The sequence below is a fragment of the Merops nubicus genome, unplaced genomic scaffold (genome assembly GCF_000691845.1).
Source record: "Merops nubicus isolate BGI_N331 unplaced genomic scaffold, ASM69184v1 scaffold9728, whole genome shotgun sequence".
NCBI lineage: Eukaryota > Metazoa > Chordata > Aves > Coraciiformes > Meropidae > Merops > Merops nubicus.
In genome coordinates, this window is record NW_008623653.1 from 84,995 (window position 1) to 101,220 (window position 16,226).

The window sequence follows — 16,226 nt, forward strand, 5'->3', positions numbered from 1 at the left end:
CTGGCCCATAGACAAGGCCAGCTAGCTGCCCAGGCTGGTCTCCCAGCTCAGTTTCAGGTTGGTGAGGATCTCACATGAGTACCTGCTTGAAGATTTCTGTATGCTGCCTGACCGTATGGTGTTTATTCTCCAGCTTTGGAATCAAATCTCAGACCCTCACAAGCAGCTGTGACAACCAGCAGGAAGCTGTGCTATCCCTGCTCCTTCAGAGCAGCCTGGTGAGGCTGAGAAGATTTCAGCATGCAAAATATTTGCATAGCCCTAGACTTATCAGGAAGTTAAGCAGGTAGAAACGATGAGAGATCACAGGGAGTGTATCAGTCAGTCTGAAAAGCCATAGTCAAAACAAGGTTAAAAGCAATGCTTCTGAGCATATTAAAAACCTACAAACTTGTTACATGAGAGAAGGAACCAGACATGCTTTTCTTGTCCTCGAGAGAGTATATTTTAGGAGAACAAGGTAGATAGTCAAGTTGTGAAATGCTCAGTAGTGCAAGGTCCCAGAGCTACATCTGCATAAGAGCTGGCTCCACACAGCTCACATCCACACTGCAGAGGCTTTTATGCTCCCAAGTCATGGATATCATCCAAAATACCCAATGGAAATGATCTCTGGCTTGTGTCTAAACCAGGCTGGCAATTTTCTGGGCAAGAGCTAACTGGCACAGACAAAACTGAGGACCTGGCTAACAGCTGGTAAGTGCAGCCAGAACAATTCAGTGCCCAGAGCTGCCTCCTGCCTCTCTTTAGTGTGTTGTTTAGCTGCATTCTATAAACTTGAGTTTCAGGGGCCAGCATGCACTTAAGAGTTATAAGCATGGATTATTTGGAAAAGCTTATATTGAACACTGTGAACAGTATTGAAAATCACAGAAACCTGCCTATCCTTCACACTACATCTTCTGTGCAGTTACTTTCCAGACTTGAGATGCAGTTTTACGTGTAAATACAGTTATGGATTATGAAACGGTAATGATAGGCACAATTCCCTTGGCTGCACTTCTCTGTGCTAGAAAATTAGAAGTTTCTATGTAAGGAAAGGACAAGAGTCAATTGACACAAATTGAAACACAGAAAATTCAAGTTAAACATAAGAAAAAACTTTTATTTTTTCTTTCTGTGACAGTGCTCAAAGAGTGAAACAAGTTTTCTAGAAAGTTAGTGGAGTCTCCATCCTTGGAGATACTCAAAATCTAACTGCATATAGTCCTGGACAACCTGCTCCACCTGACCTTGTGCTGAGTGGGAGTTTGGACTAGACAATCCCAGGAGGCACCTTCCAGCACCAGCAATTTGGTGATTCAATATCTGTTATACTTACCGCTTATGAAATGTAAACCTTTCATAATGTGGTAGTGATAAGCACAGTGAGAACTTCATACCACAGCTGCCTGTATCAAATTTTCACCTTTCAGTGCAGTGAAGACATCTTACTTTGTGCAGTATGCTCCCTACTTCTGCAAGAGTGCTCTCTAAATGTCTAGGTGATATTGTGTCTTAGGAAAATGTCTCAGAATCAAAAATCAAGATTAGGGTAGGCTGAAAGCCCCAAATAGGATAGCTCTTAACATGGTAAAACCCTCTCCAACACCAGAGCATGTTAATGAAACCAGAAGAAGGACTGACTCTGATCTTCCAGAAACACTCCAGTGCTCCCAGGCAGTTAAGCTGACTTGATTCATAACTCATATGATAGGCTTTGCTTTGGTGAGCATGAAACCCTGCTGCAGATGGAGAAAGGAAGAATTCAAGCAATCTTCAGCTTCAGTCTTCTGAAATGGATCCCAGCTGCTTGAGATGATCTCAGCAGCTCATGGGCACCAAGGAGGTGAAAACTGAAGAAGCTCATTCTTCCTGACAGATGGATGGAAGAACTACAGCTACAGTACCTGTAACAGAAGAAAATGGTAAATGCTTGCTATTCGTACACCACCCATGAAGCAACTGTAGTGGGGATAACGATGTAAACACTGACCTATCAATCTCTTGTTTAATCATCACAAAGGTTTTGTAACTTTGAAGGTGTTTATAAAAAGCTTAAAAGAAAAGAAGAGCCGATCTCAAGGTTTACAATATTACTGATGTCAGGTTGTGCTGAAGCCAAAATCCTATCTCCTTTGTCATTGTAAGAAGGATCACAATGAAGATTATAAATCAGTGGGGGATTCATCAGCAAATTAACAGAGAAGCTTACAGACTTGTCAAAGAATTCCAAACAGACTGGATTAATTAAAAGTGAAAGCCACACAACACTTGGAAGTATGGCAGAGAAGCACTGCCTTGGATTTTTGGCTGGCCAGCAAAGATTTTGCTCCTGTCTTCATTTCAAAAAGTACAACTCACTGGAAAGCTTTTCATCTGTACCCTAAAAGTCTGAGGCTGCATAGGGTACTCAACAAGAGATTTAGGTCTGCCATTAACAGATTTTGCTCTCTATCTGGCCTAGACCATGGAAAGAAATAACAGCTACAAAAAGAATAACAAAAATAGAAAATATGGATCCAGAATATAAACCAAACAGAATGTTGAGAGTGCTGTGGCAGGCCTTAGTGTGAAACAGAAGAAGCTGTGAAACAGCAAAAACTGCTCAGTCACCACCTGCAGGACTTTCAGCCCCACCATGTACTCAGTATTCTGCTTCTCAGTATTACAGCCTCCCGTTCTCTGTCAAGGATTCTTCCCCCTCAGGATGTGGCGGTATGTTTTTTTCTCATCTGTTTAAGTTTCATCACCTCAGAAAAATGCCCGTGTCAGCCACACTATAAAAAAGTAGAGTCACAGTGCAATTGTCCAGGAAGAAGTGTGCAGCTGGATGCTGCTGTCCATTAATGTTCAAGTCAAATAAGAATGCCTAAAGAAAACTGAAATACAGTGGCTTGCAAATGGCTTGTGAAGCTGTGGAAATGAAAATGTTTTGTAAAGCATTTTCAGTAATTCCACTTTTCTGTAGCATGTCTATATTTTTAAGTTTAACACACTAGGCAAAACTCAGTGTTTTGGTACTGCTAATATGAAATGTTTTGGTGAAATATTTTTTTCCTCATAAAGAAAACAGTGACATTTCTGGGTTTTTCCCAATCGCAAGCAAACAAAAATTGTAAGGCACCAAGGAAGTGCAACTATTCAGATATTGAAGTCTGCTACTGTCATTTTTATAAACGCTCTGGCCTGAATCCATCCTGCTTAGACCAAGGCAGGCATGGGGTGACTCTGGGACTGCCCCAGGCTGCCAAGAGAATACTCAAGCCCTGGCCATGTCTCTCACTGCTGACACGAGAAGGAATCACAGGAAAGTACGTTCCGTATTAAAGTTCCTAAAAGTAGGTGGTCATCTGTGCTTAGCTACAAACCCAGGCTGCCCTTGCACATCCTACAGGGACAGTTCTTAATCTTGCCACAGAATTGAGCAGGAAACAAGGGAAAGAAAGACCTAGGAAGTAGCAGAAAACCAAGGATGACTTGGAACATGTTACCTTTTCACAGGGTTTATCACTATTACAACAAGGAGGAGAATAAGCTATTTTTGCACTTAAAACCAACAATAAATCTCCCCAAGGTTTAATAAATAATTTTGGTTGTTTAGCAAATAATTCTGAATGTTTAACAAATAACTATGTATTGAACCAGGCAGTATGGCCAAAACTAGTGAGACTGTGGTGACACTGGCCCCATGTAACTAAGGATGAGCATTTCCAATTAAATACTCTAGCAAAAGGGACCATCATTAAAATCTTGCTGAAATATGATCCCAGATTCCATCTACATTTGACTTGTGACTGGACCTAAATGTAACTGCTGGCCCTTGGATGATGATCCAATCTCACACCTGTCAAATACCTGGTACATCCAATCTGGATGGGGTCTTAAGTGTCTCATCCCCTCAAGTCTGCTGTGATACTCAATATTCCAGATGTACCCATGTCCTTCTATTCCTTATACTCTTCTTTTTAAGCTTAGCTTTTATTGTTAACAAAGGATGTAAAAATATTAATTCCTACACAGGTTAACTAACTAAGTTTATTTTTGCACAGAAACTTTCTGAGTAAACCTTGTCTTCCTGAAGGGGTATGAACTGCAGCTGTATTGCAGTGCAAAGGCTTGCCCGAGCAGTATAAACAGAGCTGATCAGGATGAGACTTCTATTCACATGATTAAAGTCTACGGCTATAGAAGTCCCTGGGATTAAAAAAACCCCCAACACTTCCTTGTCAGAGCAGCAGCGTGCAGTGGGTTTGCTTTGCTTTGGGTGGCTGCTGCAGCCCTCCCAAGCTTTGGAGGCATCACATTCCAGATTTGCTAGCATGGGCATACTGTTTCATCTCTCACTACCATAAACAGATCTCTGCCAGTCACTGAAGTTTTTAAACCCTAAAGGGAATTGCCATCTGAATGGAAGCAATTTAATGTGAAGTTAAAGCATATGGCATGAAAAAAAAAAAAAAATCCATGCTACTATTCTGTCACAGTGTACTTTTCCATATTATGGTGATAAAAACTACATCACATCCCAACTAGGTGCAAGTCTGAGCCCACCTGACGTGGAAACTGCTCAGACTCCTTCAGCTCAGGTTCTCCAATACAGCATTTTCTGCAGAAATTAATTGCTGAAGTAAAATCCCTTAGAAATGCTTATGCATTAGCTTTGAAGGCTGGTTTGTGCAGACTTAATAGCAGTTTTGGACAAGAATATACTTATGATTATTATTAGGAAAAATAAAGTCTTGAATAACTGTGCTGTAGTAAAAGAAGTAGCTAGGAGAGCAGGTCAGAGATTTCCCATTAAGAACTGGAGAAAGAAAAACAAATTTTAAAAGATAAAATGTTCTTGGTTGACACTATTGGCAGGAACAGATTAGAGGAAATTAAACCAGTATGGGACTCAGTTCTGTTTCTTACATATAAAAAACCATTTAATAGACAACATACTGAAAGCAGAACTCTTTTTTTTTTTTTATCAGCAGAAGGAATAGTAGCTGTGAACAAATCGTTTGTTCCTGGAGACAAAAGGAAGATCACTTCTGTAAAGGCTCATTGATCTTAAGGCTAGAAAAGGACCTGTATTTTTATATAATTGAATCTCATGCATAAATCACACCATTCAACCTAATTCTGCATTTGATCCATAAATAATCTTGAATGATGGCTTATATCTTAGAATGCAGAAGTTAAGACGTCTTAGGAAAGTTAAGGTTTATCCTTAACCTTTCCCTTCTTTTAGTTATGGCAGGTAGGAAAACAACCTTGTTTTATTTTGTGCACAGCAGTTTATATAACTAGTATGTCTCTTGTCTCTACCCTTAACCAGACTTACATGCTGCAGCTGAAACAGTGAACATTGTTTCATGTTGTCTTGAGCAACAGCTTTCCCAAGTCTCAACTGATGTCTTTTTTCTAACTGTAAAACCTAATTCCTGCTTTTTGCCTCCTGGCTTATTTTAAGGTAGTCAGCCTACAGAGTATCTCAAACTGGAAACATAAACTAGCCTGGAACAGCATGTGATGAATTATAAGTATGAGAGAAGTTGCCTGGGAAAATGTAAGATATTTTAATTTAAAGAAACCATGCTTAGAAAAAGCTATTTGTAAACTTTTAAGGCCAGTGAGTTGTAACAGTAGAAGAGCTATTGGCTTCTGTTATTACGGAGCAGCTGATTCAGGTTTGAAAATGTGGCCCTTTACTTGATGGAACTACTGTAACACTTTGACACAAGTGAACAATTATAGAATCATAGAATCCTTTAGGGTGGAAGAGACCTTTAAGATCATCAAGTCCAACCATTAAGCCATTAGGGCTCTAAAGTCCTTTGCTAAAACAGATCAGAATCTGTCAGGGTTGGAAGGGACCACAAGGGTCATCCAGTTCCAACCCCTCTGCCATGAGCAGGGACACCTCCCACTAGATCAGGCTGTCCAGAGCCTCATCCAGCTTAAAGACCCCCAGGGATGGGGCCTCAACCACCTCCCTGAGCAACCCATTCCAGGGTCTCACCACTCTCATGGTGAAGAACTTCTTCCTCATGTCCAGCCTGAATCTGCCCACTTCCAGCTTTGCCCCATTCCCCCTAGTCCTGTCGTTACCCAATAGCCTAAATTCTGCCAGTCTAGTGAGTTTGAGCCACTCTTTGACAGACAGCCACCTGGCTGCCAGTGGTACAGGTGTTAAAAGTGAGGGGTTAGCAATTCCAGCAAATAAACACATTGCCCAGTAAAACTTGCCTTCCAGACAGCTGCTTTTTGAGGGGAGATTGTGACCATCTAAGGAGCTTCCCAAGACCTGTGAAAGCACAGCACCTTCAGAGACCTTCCTGCATTGGTTGAATTCAAGCACACTTATCATCTAAGCCTACCTCTGAACTATGAAAAATTGGAAGGAAAAAAAGTCAGCTGAAAAACTTTAATCCTCTTCTGGTTGCAGCCTCCAGCTGCCCAGCCAGACCAGCACACAGAGCCGTGCAGGAGGAGAGCCTTCCGGTACTGTCCAGCTTCATTACCAATGTGGAAGTCATCTCTGCATGTTTTTCTGCTCAAGTCGTTGTTGAAGTATTTGACCAAGAGCCATCCTTCACAGAATCAGCTCAGAAATGTTTCCTGACTTCCTAAAGGGTAATTAGTGTTAGGCTGAGATTATTGCAGGTTGAAACTTCCCCTTAGCTTACTGCAAGGGCTTCTGCTCTTCATTTGAACTCTGAAGACTGGCTGACTTCTGCAGTCTGAGGGCTATGAGGGAGGGAAGGAAGGAAGCAGCAAAATGAGATGTTTACATATTAGCAGAAGTTGCCTGGGGTGACAAAAGCCTCTCTGTTTACTATTTTGGCTACTGCAAGTAGGAGGTGCAGTCCCTTCAGCCACAGTGAAGCTGACCTCTGTCTCCAGTGCATGATCTGGGCAGCCTGTAGAGGACTGACAAAAGCCTTTCTGTGCTGAAGCAGTTCCTTCACACTAGTCTTAGGGAGCCAGTGCAGCTTCAAGCAGCTTCTGAGAGGGGGAAAATGGAGTGGGAAATGCTGTGTGAGAAAATGAAATGGAAAATATCCAGATATTTGCAATATGAATTTTGCTGCTCTTCCACAGTCTTCATTGTGATAGTTTAACACAGAATCTTTTGATGGGGAAAAATTAGCATGAGCCACAAAATTTGTCATTTAAAAGGCTCACCATGAGGACTGAGTTGATGACTGAAGCTAAGAAAAGAATTAGTAACAACCAGCAGACATCTAGAAAATCAGTCAGTCTTTGCTTTGTTTCTGAATGATCATTCACAAATATCTGTGAGGCCACGGTGACCTACTGGATATGCCGATGATCTGATCTCCTCCAGATCAGATATGTGATCTCCATAAACCTGTCACTTTTGCCAGTGCCTCAAATCATGTGTTTTGATTTAGTCATCAGCATTTGTGAAAGAGATGCACATTAGAGAAAAAAAAAAAGCAAAACCAACAAACAGTAGATGAAATTGTATGACTGAATAATATCTTGGTCTCATAATCATAACAGACATATAAGATTTTTTTTCCTCCTCAGCCTGAGCTTAGGTATGGCATAATATAGCACACAAGCTTGGGCTTTATTTTCTGGTTTATAGCTTGCTAAAATGTCAGCATAAACTGCCACACTGGTGCTTCAGATTCTTTTTATTCTAAACATTGAAAGGCCACCATGTCTGCTGGTCTTTGAAGACTCCATCATCTGTAAAACACAGAGTGGCAGCCTGCCTTTGCTTTTCCTTGGAGAAACTAAACAGCAGTTTGAAAATACCTTGTGTGCCAATTTTCTGTCTATCTATCTCACACCTCAAACTTTAAAGCCATATACAACATTAATTGATAGTATTTTTACATACATTCATGCTAAATAAACAGCAGCTCTTTGAAGTTATTTTTTCTTCATAACTGGAAATTAAGGTAGGTTACAATAGCTTACTCTTTTTTCTTTGAAAACAGTAAGAGAAAGTTTCATTAACTTTGGGAAGAGTGGGACCAACACCTGTGTAATAACAAATGACCCGGTTGTGTTCAGACTTGTTGACCACAAGAGTAAGGCTAGACCTTTGCATGTCAGTTATCAAGATTCAGGTGATTAGTTTTACTTTACCATGAAACCTTGGTTAGCATACGTTTACAGGCATAAGTACTGTTCAGAGTCCTTTGAGAGAGCTTCAGAGAGCAGCATTTTTCAGCCCTTGTCAGCAAAAAGCCACCTAACTTTGAGAAAACTTCCAAAAGCTGTATCAAATAGGCTGTTCACAGCTGTCCACATCTGTAAAGCAAAATTTTCCACATTCATTTACTTTTGTTTTGTCTTCTCTTCCTCACTTTTTTTTTTCTGTTTGTTCACTCACACACATGGGAATTGTTAATGTCTGGATCTGTGTGTTTTGTTGCTGTCATGTCACAGATGACTTTTTGATGTTCTTTGGATCACTGGTGGCTCAGGGACCACCCAACAGAGTGGCTGTCTTGGGACACACCAGGGCTGCCACCCTTAGCAAGGCTGGGCTGCTACTCTTGTGCTGGGGCTGCTTGGAAGCAAGGCTAGCCTTCTGCCACAGGTGACCTGATGTGATTTATGAACATGAGCATCAGCAGATGAAAAAAGTGCTGCCAGGTTAGCAGACTGGAGCCATCCTGGTAGATGGGAATGGAGAAACACAAGGAAAGGTAAGTAAAACACATCTTTTGTTTGCATACAAATATCAGTCATGGACTAGCTCTTAGTTCATACTCAGCAATCCCCCACTGATCACTGTATGCCCCAATTCTTGTCATGTTGTATCAAAGTTAGCATAGCACTCAGGAATCCACACCAGGGATTAGGACTATGCTGCATTAAACCTTGTTCAAATTTTTAATAGAAGTTGCACCACCTAACCCCCAGCTGGGAGGTAGTAACAAAACCCAGGAATGTGCTAAGGAGGAATGTGACAGTATTTGTCTCATCATGCTGGTGACTGAATGTTCTCAGGTTGGTTCTCAAATTCCATAACTGGGAATTTTGAGGATTTAGAAATAACCATGGAGGCTGATAACAGTATCTCTCCAGCATTCAGTACAACGTGAGAGAAAGGATGAAAATGGTAATTTAAAAGCCTAGTAAAAAATTGTGCTAAAGCTGTATCAGTTCCTGATTTGAGTTGAGAGTGAGTGGTGCTCATAATATATGAAGAAACTGTATTTTCCTTGAAAGCATAAATAGCCACCGTTAGACTGAAATACCTTGGAGAGAATCAGTAAAGGGAACTCAGGAAGGAAAGTGAGTTGCTCAGTGGTGGCATAAGTGATCACAGAAAAGACTCAGGTGACTCCAGCTGCAAAAATGCCAAATGCAGGAGCAAAGGTACATTTATAAAGCTCAGAGAAGAAAATGAGGTATTAAAGGCCCTGGGATAAGGCACTCCCATGACTTTTTACTGGATAAATGCTAATGACCACACTGGGCACATTAAGAAAGAAAAATAGGCAAGATTTAAATAGGAATTGTATATGATTATCTAGAGAAGAGTAGAAATGGAAATGTGTATGCCTGAATATCAGGGGAAAAAAGCTAGTGTGTTCCACAGTAGATGAACAAAGCATTTTGGAAAGGACTGCAGACCAAGAGCTTGATTTTGACTACTGTGAGATAATGTTTTAGACTGCCACAAGCTTCCACCTAAGTTGCACTGTAGAGTTTTAACCTGAACAGAAGGAAGAAACTCTTCCATCGGAGCCTTTATAAAGGTGCTTCTTAATTCTGTATTTGAGCACACTGCAGGAGATCAAAAATACTGTAAGAGTACAAGAAAGTTTGCAGCCTCTGCCACCCATCCTCAGAGGCTGGAACAAGGGGAAGTGTCAGAGGACAGCTGTGGGGAAAACATTACAAACAGTGGAAGAAGAACCAGGGCAGTGTCAGAGGCAAAAGAAATCAAGCTGGAAAAGTTGAAGACATAGATCACTAGGCCCTTTTGCCAGAAAGTTTTCAGGCTGAGTCCAAGGACAATTTGATCAAAGGAAGTGGAGAACTGGGGGGGGAGAGGTGCAGAGGAAGACAAGGTGGAATCACTGAGTATCATTTTTGGTGAGCTGAATGGTAGAAAGAGAAGAATTGGGCAGCAGCTGAGGAGGCAAGTGGTGTTAAGGATGGAGTTAATGTTTTCTAAGGGGTTATTAACAAAAGCATAAGCACTGAACTCTGACTTGTATGCACAGAGAGCTTATCTAAACCACCAAATTAAAAAAAAACCACAACAGATTAAAGGTTTCAGGAACTGATTGTACAGATGAGTGTGATAGATACCAGGCCATTTTTGCAAAAAGGAAATGAGAGGAAGCTCAAAATAGGCATTTGATAAGCTATTGCATTTTTCTTTACTGATTTAGTGACCTATTCTTGCGTGAAATATATACCATTCTCTATTTCAGTTGTTTGAAACAAAAAATGTATATAGAAGGAGGCTGTGTTGGTTTTGTTGGGTTTTGGGGTTTTGTTTTGGTTTTGTTTTGGTTTGGTTTTTTTTTTCTGGCCAAACAACTGAATTTTTGATCAAGAAGGTCAAAGCACCTGGGGTGTGTGTTTCGAGTGTATGTGCAGGGGGTAAACTCTGAGTGTTTCTGTGACCAGTAATGACAACTGTGTTTCTGATACCTTCACCAGATGGGGCACAGGAAAGACAAGACATGTATTTCTCACATCTAGATAAATTTGACAGTATAGCTGACATGCACTTGACAATGAACTTTCAAAGGTGACTAAACCTGCTTTTTCCTAAATTATTTTCTTTTGACTTTTCTATTCAACTGAGCCACGACCGGGGTGTGATTTCTCTGTGACATTTTGTCTGTATGTATATCTATCACACGCAAGAGAGGCTCCATATTCTTTGATTTTGGAAACACAGTACCATTTGGTCCAGTACAACCCCTTAATCCCATTGTTTTCATCCCTTTTATCTGGGAACAAACATAAACATCTATAGTTCATATATAAGTATATAGAGGTCACGTAGATGCATACATAGATCACAGTGGGCCACATAATCTAATTATGAGTTTGTATATTTCCCAAAATCACTATTGAAATGCTGAGTTAATCTGGCCCCATGGTTTTAAAGAGTGAAAAGAAATCTTGCTCTTGAGATTGGTCTGACTGATGTCATTAGATGCTTCATCTCTGTTCTGGGGAAAAGAGGCATTTGAAGCTCTCACCTTGGTCAAAATATTAAAGGAGGCTTCCCTTAAAGACCTACCAGCTCTTCTAGGCTCTGCCACCTTAACAACTGCCTCCCACTGCATTCAGCTTAGCCAATGACCTGTGATGGATGCCATTCCTCATGACATTAGTTTTGGGGTTTTCATGTTGTTTTGTTTTTTTGTTTTTTTGTTTTTTTTAATGAATGTCATTTCAGTTCGTAGGAGGGAAAAAAAAAAAAAGATCAGGAAGGTATTTCAGAGAAGTCAAAACATATTTGACTGATAAATTAAAAAAAAAATATTCCATAAAAAAAGAAAAGTTCTTTTTCCTGTTTAGTGGTGTGAATACATGATTTGTGTTTTAATATTCTCATTTTTGCTGAGGGAATGAGAACATATTTTATTTAGGATCAGCATAAAGTAAACATTTTTATTTCATTGTTATCATCTCTGGCTTGATAGTTTCAAAGTTATTTGAGTTCTGAAACTTTGAAAATCAGACTTCTTTGTCTGTGGCTCATCTTCACCTTTCACTGCTTTCTGAAAATCTGGAAGTCTGTTTTTGATAGGGACAGGATCAGCTCCAAACTGTAAAAATAAATAACCCTTCAAACATAAGGGAATTCAAATTGCCAACCAGACTTAACTGACTTTGTTAAATGTCAGCATTGTTCCTTTGGCAGTGAAGTGGGGTGAAGGAAGAAGTATTAAATAGGATAGGGAGCTGCTTTAATCACTTGAGATGGGGAGCTGCCTTAATTACTGATTTTGTATTTTTTTTTTCCAGGAGATATTTAATCCAGGAAGACTTGGTTATTTTGTATCTTGTCACACTGCTTAGCCTTCTAATCTGGTGCTTTGGGCAGATCCAGAGAAGCAAAAAAGACAGCTGTTGATTAAACAGCATAGATGTTATTATGTGACTGCAAAAATGCCAAAAAGTTATCCCATTTGCACTCATAATTTATAAGCAATCTAGAAATATGCTTTGAGGTAGTGACTTCATCTAAAAAGAATTACCGGTTCAAAGTGTATTAGTGCGCGGCTGCTGAATAAGGCTTGGCATTAAGGATCTCTTCATCAGCACTAATTGGATTAAATTACCTGCAGTGAAATAGGAGCCCTTTGAGGAAAAACAATTCTTGTCCTGCTGGCTTTAGAAGCATAAAAGGGGGAGCAGGAGGGTGGGGGGGCAATCAAGAGGCAGCGTTCAGACAGGCTTTGTTTTAAGGCAGAATGAGAGTGAGTTCGAACATGCTGTGGGCATGAAATTGTTGCCGGGGAGAAGTGGGCAGTCTTTGGGCTGGCTGGGGGGAGGGGGTTCCTGACACACCTCCCAGCGAAGAGCAAAGCCCCAGCCAGGGCATGACGTTGCAGAGCAGCAGTGAGGACTGGGGGATGGCTCGGACCCCACGAGCCACCCATCTCCACATACAAGGGATGAGCCTGGGCAGGGGAACCCAGGATGAGGGCAGAGCAGTAAGAGAACCAAAAGCATCAGGACGATGCAGGCACAGTACTTATGGAGGGTGAGGGTGCCCACAAATTCAGAGTTACCCACTGGCTGGAACAGGGAACTCTGGTGAGACAGAGTGTCTCTGCAGATCAGCATTTGCAGTGCTCCCCGTTTGCAACTGATATGATGAAGCTTGTGCAGTTTATGTGGAACCAGTAACTTGATGTTGCTAACTTGGAACTGCTGTATGTACAAACATCTTCTAAAACATCCCCCATAGATCCTGGCTTTGTTTTGTTTCTATGAGTAAAATCTTAGAGTCTATATTTGTTGCTCATTGTTACTACCATGCCTAATCAACAAATAGAAACAAGCTCCGACCAACAGCGTCCTAGCGCCTCTTGAGCACTGTTTGAGAAAGCCAAGGACATGAACTGTGTTACCGGTGTATGAAGATTGAAAAGATGAGAAGGAAATTTCCTTTCTAATAAATTAACATTACCATAGTAGCAGTTATGAAAATGGTTGGGGTGGCCTGAGTAATAAGTCTTTGCTCAGTCTCTAGGAGAATGTAACCTTTCAGCAAGCACTTTAGAGACTGCTAATCAAAGATACCGGCTATTAATAGATCCAACTTAGAAATAAATATCCCTGTGAATAGAGCTCCACCTTGCTACCTGCTTATCACTTGCTTTGTGTTGACAAAGGACAGGGCACACAGCTTGAATAACCCTGCTGGAGTGACACTCGAGAACCACTGTAACAGCCTCTTCTTTTGAATTGTTTTAGCTGAGCAGGAGCTGTGTATGAATGTGCCAGTGTACTCCTGGGGTCCAGCACTTCCTGACCACGCCTTGGCAGCCACTCTGGGTTACTGCCTGTGGTGTAGCTAGATAATGCTTTTCATCTAAAGCAATCTCTGATTATTATAATTTAACTAAGTATTTTTATTATCCCAGATTTTTTTTTTTTTTTTTTTTTTTTTTGGCATTGTAAGAGTCTGACATTGTGCAGGAAATATGTCTTTTCAGGAAAGCCACCAGCCTTTTCTGTAATGCATGTTCATATGTTACTGACAGGAATTTCATTACCTGCACGTCAAATCATACTAACTTACTTTGTTGTGTAGCTACCATCTGATTTCATAATGCCACACACAGGGTCTGTTAATTCTGACAACCTGATGCTGTCAGAACATCTTGAGACTTATGACTAATGACATTGAGTCTTGTGCACTTTTGGGTGAACATTGGAGACCCTGTGAGTCTTTACTTCCAAAAGACACTCTTGTATTAAATGACTGGCAGAGGCAAAAGCAGGCTGTGGAACAGAGGTTCTAAAAAAATCATTAAATAAGACTGATAGTTGCCTGCTATGTGAAAATCAATGGGTAATGCTCATTGATGTAATTTCTCCCCGCTTCCTGCAATTTTCACGTAGAATATTGCAACTAAACCACATAGCCAAAAGGCTTCACTCCTACTAAAATTACCGTTCCATTAGCTTCATCATACTAACTATATATCATGTCGTCTTTTCTGTCTAACTGTCCCTTTTTCGCCTTTGTAAAACTCGCTAAGAAATGATGTATTCTGGCTCCCAGCAGTTCCTGTCTGAAGTACGGAATAGCAGCTGGTAGACAGGTACTGTGAATGTGAAAAAAAAAATGGCTATAGTCCAGAGGTAAACAACAGGACACAGATTTGCCCTGCAAACAAAATATTTTGATAGGCACGTCCATTAACCTATAGTTAGGTGAAATCATATTTAAAGTGTTTGTCTTACTAAAGGGTGTTGCTAAAGAGGCCACCTTAACAGTAGCTGAACAGGCCAAACTTTTCTTCATGTATCACAGTCACTGAATTGGAAACGGTTTGATTATTGCAGGGCACACTTACTGTGGCTTGGGAGCATTAATTATTTGCTTGTTTTACATCTCAACAACAGTTTCCCAGGGAACAAAGTACTGTCATCTGTATGGAAAAAAAAAATAGAGAGAGGAGCCCAGAGCCCAGCACAGAGCAGTGATGGGCTCCTGGTGGAAGTTGAGCTGGCTGCACTCCTGTTGTACAACCTATTGTAAGATCCTGTTTTCAGCTGTTTGGAACTTTCTTGAACTGGGATAACTTATGTTGAAATATTTTTCAACTGATGTACTTGGAAAAAACTATCCCATATTTTGGAGTGGTGTGGACATAAACAATGAAGTATAGGAACCTCCAGATTAAGTGATGTTGGGGCCATGACTCTTGGAGGTACACTATCAACTTCTCTTACAATTTGAGGTGATCTGGATCTTGCCCTGTATGTCTTAAGGGTACAGCTCTTTTTGAAAATTGTTCCTCTACTAGTGCTAAGACAGTGAACTGTTTTATTATCCAGCTGTGGTTATCTAAAGCAGCTGGGCTGTTACTTCTCCTAAACAAGCAGAGGAACTGATGCAAAAGGGAAGCTATTTTTCTGATAATTAGCAATGGTGAGTAGAACTATATACGATCTGTGATGTTTCCATGTTACAGCAGTAACAACACCAGAAAACCTAATTAAAACTCACATTTTGTTGAAACCATGCATTTTTGACTAACAGTTATGTTCCCACTACAACAGTTTTTGTCAAAAAACAGCAGACCCAGGAACTAATCTTGTGCATTTGCTGGTTAGATTTTTTTGAAAATAACCTTTCGCCTCTGGTCTCTCCTTTCTGTCGCCTTTTTTGCTTGATTTTGCCTCCATATTTAGCTTGAAGTCTTTTATCACACCAAGGCAGAGCTGAGAAGATGGGATTAGGCTTGTTCATTGAGACCTGCTTGCTTGTACTGAACGTGGGACAGGGAAAAATAACTTTGCAATTTAATTAATTTTCATGGAGTCTACTCCACTTGCTGGCTGAAACTGGCCAGTTTCATGGTCTAGGCACCAGTAGTTTCCTCGCTCTCGGGTGCTGTGCCCACTTTGCATCAGGACAGCTCTGCAGGTCATCTGCAGGCTATGGGGATACACAGAGGAGAACACCTCTGGTGAACATGAGAAGCTGTGATTGTGGGGCACTGGGTCCATGTGAGCAAAGACCTTCAGCAAATCGGTCTCAGAAAAAGGCTGAAGTTGAAATTCTAGTAGGATAATTCCCTTGTCTACTGCCTCAGCCTTGAAAACTTTTAACTTGCTTGAGATGGGCAATACTCATCTGATTAAAGCTTACAAAGAAAAAAAGCAAAGCAAATACTGTTCTGTTCTACAAGTCATCTTTCAGTAGTTTTTTCAACAAAATAGGATAAATTTCTTTAGACCTGTATTTAAGGAAGACAATGTTTCCGTTGCAAATACATCACAGTACTCTTTGAACTTAGAGGTGTGTGAAAAAGGGAGTCAAAACACGCAGTAAAAATTTGTTGTTAGCTTGCATTTTTTCCTTCAGGAAATAAATGTCCGGTGCAAGCTAAGGCAACATTAACCATTTTTCTCTGTCTTCAGGGATTAAACATCTGAAGAGTCAGAGCGAGTCAGCGTTTCCAGAGGAAGAAGAGGGCGTCAGTGAAAGGGAAGAAGAGTGGGGCCACTAGACACGGCAGGACTGCCTCCCGCCCCGCCACACGGTGACG

General features: G+C 40.8%; 1 protein-coding gene across 1 annotated transcript in view; it reads left to right on the forward strand.

Annotated features, from left to right (window-relative positions):
- PPP1R1C (protein phosphatase 1, regulatory (inhibitor) subunit 1C) overlaps positions 1-16,187 on the forward strand; it is a 50,918-nt gene extending 34,731 nt beyond the window's left edge. The window contains exon 6 of the mRNA XM_008945150.1: positions 16,099-16,187. Coding sequence (XP_008943398.1) covers positions 16,099-16,187 — 89 coding nt within the window. The remainder of the gene's footprint in view (positions 1-16,098) is intronic.
- Positions 16,188-16,226: the final 39 nt, after the last annotated feature.